We start from the raw sequence: 7,898 nt of genomic DNA on the forward strand, positions 1-7,898 counted from the left end.
TCACATGCCGTGAGATTAACTATATTAAACACTAAAAATATTCATTTTCCTCAACACTTTCTGGTAACTTTAGTTAATATCCAAGGATTACGTGGTTTTATTTGCTGTAATGACACATGTTCAGTTTACCACAAAGTCGTGGTGTAATAACTGGTGAGTAGTTCGTAGATGCTGCATCTCGCTCCCAAACCACTGCGACACCAAAATGATACTTCTGAGCCTATGTATTTTTTAAAAGTTAAACTAAAATATGTCATGGCATTTTATGTCATGTACTCTCTCGCTCTCTCTTATTATTATTAAATTCTAAATAATTTAAGAAACTAAACCCCAAGCAAAGAAATGTAAATATAAATATATATATTTTGTCTGTCTGCAAATCTATTTTATTGATTTAATCAGTAAGTTCAAATAACAACCACTACAACATGTTCTTGCTTTTGTACAGTGTGTGTTGTTGTGAACAGCGTGGAGCAGCTGGATTTTCACAGCCTTTTCTGATCACAGAAAAGGCTGTGATCTTAGGCCACACTTCTCGTGTTTCTCCCGTTCTCTATTGAATGACCTCTGTTCTCCACAGATGGCTTAATTTTCAGTGTTTCCTTTTCTACTGCTAAAGACAAGGTCATTATGGAATGATACAGTTCTTTATTACCAACAAATGTTTTCTTATCTTTTCTGTGAATTTAAAGAGGTTTCTCAAGATGAGTCCATTTTAAAAGTAAAACCACTGTATATGCATATATTTGTGTAATTACACTAATAAAATGACTGGTAAAAGAAATGCTAATTATTTGGTGAAAGAATTTATTTGTAACATTGAAATAGCTCAAGTGTAGTCTTAGTAAAATCATTTGACAAAAAACATAGTGCTGAATGGCATTATGAATGACTACATTATGATTAGTTTTTCAGGTAAAATTATTATATTTTGTAGTATGACTTTTCATTATATTGGAAACATATGATGATGGTCTTGTGTATCTTCTCTTCCAGAATGGATGACCTGAGTGATTTCCTGAGACAAAGGAATATTCCTGAGGAAACTATGGAGACCATGCTGAGAGAGAAGGTACTAGCTGAAAAAAAAATCAGTATTTCAAAAACTATACATGCTTTTTAGAGCATGTGTCTAGCAATGTTATCTAATTTAATTCAAATCATTTGCATGCAATTCTAATTCCATTTTTGTTCCATTTTTAAACAAATTATATGTTATTGTCCTTATTTAGATTGATACCAACGTCATGTAGCTCATGACAGATGAAGACTTATTTGCCATCATATGGAGACCACATAGCCCTGTTAGGATACTGTAAAAAAAAAAAAAAAAAAAAAAAAGTCCCCCCAAACAGTCCCAAATCAAAGCTGTTTGAGCACCTGAAATCCAAGCTGGGTAAAAGAAGAACTGCTCATGAAGAAAGAGTAATCTGAAACAACTGTAAAGAAGAACGCTCTGAAGTCTAAGAGAAAAATAGAAATATGCTGGTTTGTGCAGAACAGCTGTGGGTTTGTTTAAAGGTAGGTCATCAAAACTCAACAAAGCTTCTTAGCACTACTCTTCTAAAAATATGTACTATCAATGATTTGGAATCTATTAAAGATTTTTGCTGCAAAAAGCTGTGTTGTTAATACTTATCGTTAGCATTAAGTACAAAATGTTTGTATTTAATACAAACATTTTGCTCTTTCCCTGGTAATTTTTTTTGTTATGAAATATGCAGCATTTAATGTCAATTACTTTATTATTGTTGCCAAAGAAATGTCTTATCGTAAGGAGTAGAGATATTCTACCAGACATGCAGAAGTTCTGCATTTTCAGATCTGTTAACTTTCAGGGGAGCAGTCAAAAATTCTCTCTGGAGAGCCATGATGCCAAACAATAAAATGTAGTTGACTTTTGTTTTGTCATAATTAATTGTTAGCTGACACAATAAATGATGAGAGGTAAAGTGAAAATGACTGTAGGAAATGTTTAGAAGTTCACAGGCAGAACAAACAAAAATAGGAACTGTTTATTGTAACTTTTTATGAGACAGAACTGTGTTGACTGTTGTACTTGTTACATTGCATTCATATTCATCAAATCATTTTCTGATTTTTTTTTTCTTTTTTACACATTGGATTTCTTTTGTGGAAGGTTATAAAAAGGGTCTTTTTGTTTTACTGGACACAACTTGGTATATTCCTTTATCTTAAGTGGACTATGCAACAAGGAGAGTTTTTTTAAAGTTGCAGTATATAACTTTAATAAAAAATATGTTTTCTCTATATTTGTTAAAGCTGTCACCATGTTATGAGACAGATAATCTCTGAAAATATCAATCTCCTCCACCTCCTTCCTGAGTTGCTAATACTAGTTAAAGAAATGCAACATTTAATTTTTACTGCTAAAACAAGTTTTAAAAATGGAATATGATTAATATTGTATTTGATAGGGCCCCACATTTGTTCTATTTCTATAAACAAAAAAAATGTGGGGGCCTCTTGTTATGTAATCTTTATTTTTGTTTCATTTTGTTCATTTAACTAATTGCACTCAAAGCTTTTTACCTATAAATANGTTTGTATTTATTGAAATATTATCAGAGAATTAAGTTGAAATCTCTCTAAATGGTGTATTGTGTTTCAGCTGTTTATTAACAACGAATGGCAGGAAGCTGTGAGTGGGAAAACCTTTCCTACAATCAATCCATCCACTGGAGAAATCATCTGCCAGGTTGCAGAGGCTGATAAGGTAAATGACAGGAAGAAGATGCACTTAGCATGAGTTACAATGTTTGCTTTTCATTTGTCCTTTTGAATTAGATGCCGTTAAAAATGCAGAAAATATTAAGCCAGCTAGGATGAGCTTCCTCTGCAGGGTGACTGGACTCGGCCTCAGAGATGGGATGAGGAGCTTATAGCAGAGCTGCTGCTTCTCTGCATCCACAAGAGTCAGTTGAGGCTGGTGATCAGGATGCCCCCTTTGGAGGTTTTCCAAGCATGTCCAACTGGGAGAGGACCCAGAACTTGCTGAACAAACCATGTAACCCAAAAGCCTCAGATCTGCCAAGGCAGCAGGATCTGCAACTCGGTTTCAGATCAGGGGAAGACCTTTAGAGAAAGTTTTCTGGGGTTCTTGTCATCCTGCTGTTTCCTGGCAGAAAGCAGAAAGTGTCACTGCACAAACTGTTTTTTGCCTTCTGTGTTTTATTGTTAAACAATACCTCAAGTCTTGTGGTAAAATTTAACTGCTTCTCCTTTTTCAGGCAGATGTAGATAAGGCAGTGAAGGCCGCACATAACGCCTTCAGGCTGGGCTCACCATGGCGCCGTATGGATGCATCTGATCGGGGCAGGCTTCTTTACAAATTAGCCGACGCTGTTGAAAGAGATTCTGCCTACCTCGCTGTGAGTTCATATTTAATGTTGCAACAGTCAAACAGCATTTGAACGAATGTCTGGCAAGTTCTTACTTTTAGTAGTCCAGTACAGTAAATAACATGCTTACATTTCTTTTCATTAATGTGTGTGAAATTGAATATGTGTGAAATTGGCATAAGGGTCTACAACAAACCGGCTCAGTCTCACAGATTGAAATTGTTGTTCTGCTAGTATAGAAATAATCTGATATGTCATATTACAGTTTCTCTGGATGTAATCTGTTTTTGCTAAGACTAAAGTCATAAATCCTAAAATCACAATGCCAACACAGTGAAGCCAATGTCAGATCAGTTAGCAGCCTCTTTTTGTTTTGTTTTTACCAAATTAGTTTTAAGAAAATGTAATCTATACAGATGTGACTATTAGAAAATAGGCTCTCTAAAATGTCTTATGAAGGTGTTTTAAGCAGAAGGCAGAATTCAGTTTAGTGTTGAATTTTAATTGTGGGTAAATAGTTTTGATTTTTTTTCTCGCACTTGAACAAGAATTGGGTTCAATACTAAAATATCCACCATTTGCATTTGAAAATGGTTCCAGTTTCATTCTAAGAAAATGAGAGGACCATATTGGACACTAAGTCAGTATGTTGATCAGAAACTGACATTGTTGCCAACCAGTTACTTAAATTTTATTAAAGCATTTAGATAGTGAACTTCTACTCAACAAAAGCCACCTTTGTATGTGAATCTGTGTTCTTGCCTCAGGAACTGGAAACCTTGGACAACGGGAAGCCGTATGTCATCGCCTATCTGGCTGATTTACCCTTGGTTGTGAAATGTCTCAGGTAAGAAGCCCCCAAACAATGAGTTGTTTTTTAAAATGTATTTATTTTTAAGACTGGACATTTTAAAGCTGCTTTGGTTTCATTGTAATCGTAACTTGATTGTTATTGTAACTTAGTTACTTGATCATAAAACCTTTAACATCTCAACTGCACTTTGGAGGTGCAGCTCCAAGCATCAGAGCTTCTGCCTCACAGAGCAGCTTTCCCCACGACCCGCCGATACGGCTCCTTCAGACTAGTCAGTTATGTAATAGAAAATTTCATTTTAAGCTTACTTAACTTTATTTCTTTATTTCATTTTAACTTTACACAAGTTTGAATTCATAGTGTTATGTGTATGAATGTTTTTTTTTTCATTGATCTGTTACTGTGTAAGTGTGAGAGACCCTGCAGCTATGAGTTACTGATAAAGAAGAACTAGAAGTTTCTGTAGGAATCCTCATCAGCTCTCATTTCCTGCCATACATGATGTTTGTTTCAAATGAAAAGTCTAACTGAAAAATCCTTCCGTCCAATGAGGTGAGCGACAGCTGCATGAGGACAAAACCTCATGGAGATAAGTTCAGACTTTGGGTTTGCCTTTGTTTTGCTGTGACTATATAATGATGCATTGTGTTGTTCAGGGCTCTTCTGCTGACCGTGTTCAGTGAGACAGATCTTTGAACATTTTTTTCCCTTTTAAATAAAGAAACATAAACGCAAAGATTGATCTTTCTCTAATTATTGAAACAGACTCTCATTCTTTGATAACTGAAATTCCCACAGCAGTCTCCTAGTGGAACTGTGTGTCTGCTGATCTCATACCAGCTACATTTCAGTGCAAATCTGATAAAGTTGTTAGAGGGTTAGTCGAGGAGCCATGTTGTGATGACTTCCTGATGGCCAGGTTTCAGGAAGAGCAGGAGCTTTTAAAGAGACAGAGGCCCAAATTCAAGGTGTTAAATTACAAAGTAAAATTTCATTTATGTTAGAGTTTATATATACAGGTTTTTTTTAAACTAACAACTGAAGCTAACATAGTTACTTGACAGCACCATTTTATAACAAAATGTGCCAGGGAAACTCATAACACTGCACCTTTAAGTCATCTTTTCTTTGTAATAAAGATCTGTTTCCTAATCCACTTGTGATTTCACTGAGAAGGCAAAGTCGGGCGCAGATGTGTGTTCCATGTAGGCCTTAGACTTTTTTAGTCAAAAGTTGGGCAGACTGTGTCACAGAGCATATAGACAGTCATCAAACAAAATCTCTGCTGAAGTTTGGACATGTCTGTTTGTGAAAAATCCATTTGGAACATAATTGCTCTGTGTAGTGTGTTCTATGAAGGATTCCATAGTACGAAAGCTGACATTTTGGGTCATTTTGAGTGTTTGTTTTAAATCGGATGTCAGCTGTGGAAGTAAAATTTGCACAAACACTCAAAAAAATCCTGACAAAATCTGTGTTGCACCATATGGTATATACTGCATTGGAGTATTTGCTGTGTTTAGGTACTATGCAGGTTGGGCAGACAAGTGGGAGGGGAAGACCATCCCTGTTGATGGAGATTACTTCACCTATACCAGACATGAACCTGTTGGAGTCTGTGGACAGATAATACCTGTATGTATGTTTTATATAATTTATTTATGTGTATTTAAAACTAGGGATGCATTGATATGAAAATTTGGGCCGATATTAATGTTATGGCTAATCACCAATATTTTCCAATATTATGTATATTTCACTACCCTTTTGACTTCTTGAAAAAACAAGTGGAAAGAACACTGCTTATGTTGGGCACTATGGCGTCTATTGAACATCAAACAGGAAAAAGGGTAGAGAAACAAGAGGCCTGAAATGGCCTATGACCCACAATCCTTTCTGTGGCAGCCACTTTGAGGACTGAACACGTTACACCTGCTCTAACAACCAAGCGTTGTGGGTGTCTTTGGGCACAACATATTCAGAGGAAGATTGTTTCAATACCCTATAAATGCCATGTCAAAAATTAAGTTTATATGATTGAGCAAGACAATGTGGGTTGTTTTACAGCAGATGAAACTGGAAAACTACTTATGAGGGAAATAAGGATGAATAGAGAAATTTTCCAGGACATTCTTGATAAGACTCGGGGAGGGGGTGGAGGGGGGAGACTTGTTCAAAATGCATAGTCAAGAAAACTCTGCAATGGTCTCAGAGAAAAACTGTTAGGATGGTAAAGCACCTGACTTGTATCCTAATGAAAAACTGAACTGAAGATCCCAGTACATAGAACCCTGAGAACTTTGAAGGTGTTTGGTGTGAAAGAGTCTATCAACATCACCCCTGAACAATGTATGTGACCAGTTTCTTCATTTAGAGATCCACTGAAATGGTCAATACCAAGTCTTTTCCAATTATTTAATACATTTGTATTCAGTCGTGGTCCTTTTTTAACCTATAACTAAATGAACTCTGTCCTGTTAACAGAAATGTACTTGAAGGGTAAAATGTTGTCATGTGAATTCTTCCTTTATTATACATCTGATACGACATGTTTTTTTCCTTCTGCCCTGTACCATCTTAACATCTTTCTGAAATAAACATCAAATCCTTTATTTTCCTCTCGCACACTAAGGAGATTCAGGTGGATAGTGGGTGATTTTAATAGTCATTTTCCAGTTGAGATGACATTTTGTTTCATTGAGCTGTAAAGGTACCAATAAGAATGTCAGTAAAGTAATTTGGTGCTGTCTGCAAACACTCTTATGATTGCAGCATTGTGTTGGCAGCAGTGAAGTTCTGGCATGAGACAAAAGGTAACAATACTGTAATGCACTCTGTATTTTTCTTCTTTGCTGCAGTGGAACTTCCCTCTGGTGATGCAGGCCTGGAAACTTGGGCCAGCCTTAGCAACTGGTAATACTGTCGTGATGAAAGTTGCTGAACAAACACCACTCACAGCACTCTATGTGGCCAGTCTTATTAAAGAGGTATTCCACGTTTTATTGTTTTACAGTCACCTCTACCTGAACACGACCTAAAGACCTAAAGGTGTATTTTTTAACCCTAAAAATACACAAACGAGAACAATATATACACAACAGGCTCTGTGCACACTTGGTCCTAAAGAGGAAGCAGGAGGTCCATGTGTGGGGTACTGTCCCACACATATCACAAAGGACTGTTTGGAGTACAGTATTTGTTGGCTAATATATTCCAAGAGTTTTAAACTTACATTTTCAATACTAATGTAATATTTAGTCAGTTAGACAGAGTCTTACACCATGTAGAAATGACAAAATGCTAAAAGTTACTGAGTTTAGGAAGCACAAATTAGGAGAGGAAAGAACATGGGAACATGGCACCTCATGCAGACCTACTAAAGACCAAGACTTTTTTTTCTCTCTCTCTCCTGTGCTGGAAATAAAAATGCAAGTGGTTACTTGGATTTGTGTTATGTTGAACCTTTGTGTTCAGGTTGGATTTCCTGAAGGCGTGGTCAATATCTTGCCTGGAATGGGACCAACAGCTGGTGCAGCCATTGCCAGCCACATGGATGTTGACAAGGTGGCCTTTACTGGATCCACAGAGGTAAATATGTCAGAAATTTCTGTTCACATCTAGATCTAATGAAATTCCAGTCCTATCCTCAGGTGCATAGCCTTAGGTAGAAAAGTTGGTAACACTTTATTTGAAGGGGGTTGAATAAGACTGTCATGACAGTC

At 36.4% G+C, this 7,898-nt stretch overlaps 1 protein-coding gene across 1 annotated transcript in view; it reads left to right on the forward strand.

The window, feature by feature from the left end:
- Positions 1-7,898, forward strand: part of LOC103156821 (aldehyde dehydrogenase 2 family member) — a 71,631-nt gene that overhangs the window by 32,852 nt on the left and 30,881 nt on the right. The window contains exons 2-7 of the mRNA XM_007579004.2: positions 2,633-2,737; positions 3,252-3,392; positions 4,130-4,209; positions 5,700-5,811; positions 7,035-7,163; positions 7,651-7,764. Of these exons, the coding sequence (XP_007579066.1) occupies positions 2,633-2,737; positions 3,252-3,392; positions 4,130-4,209; positions 5,700-5,811; positions 7,035-7,163; positions 7,651-7,764 (681 nt within the window). The remainder of the gene's footprint in view (positions 1-2,632; positions 2,738-3,251; positions 3,393-4,129; positions 4,210-5,699; positions 5,812-7,034; positions 7,164-7,650; positions 7,765-7,898) is intronic.

The sequence above is a fragment of the Poecilia formosa genome, unplaced genomic scaffold (assembly GCF_000485575.1).
Source record: "Poecilia formosa unplaced genomic scaffold, Poecilia_formosa-5.1.2 Scaffold503, whole genome shotgun sequence".
In the NCBI taxonomy this organism is placed as follows: Eukaryota; Metazoa; Chordata; class Actinopteri; order Cyprinodontiformes; family Poeciliidae; genus Poecilia; species Poecilia formosa.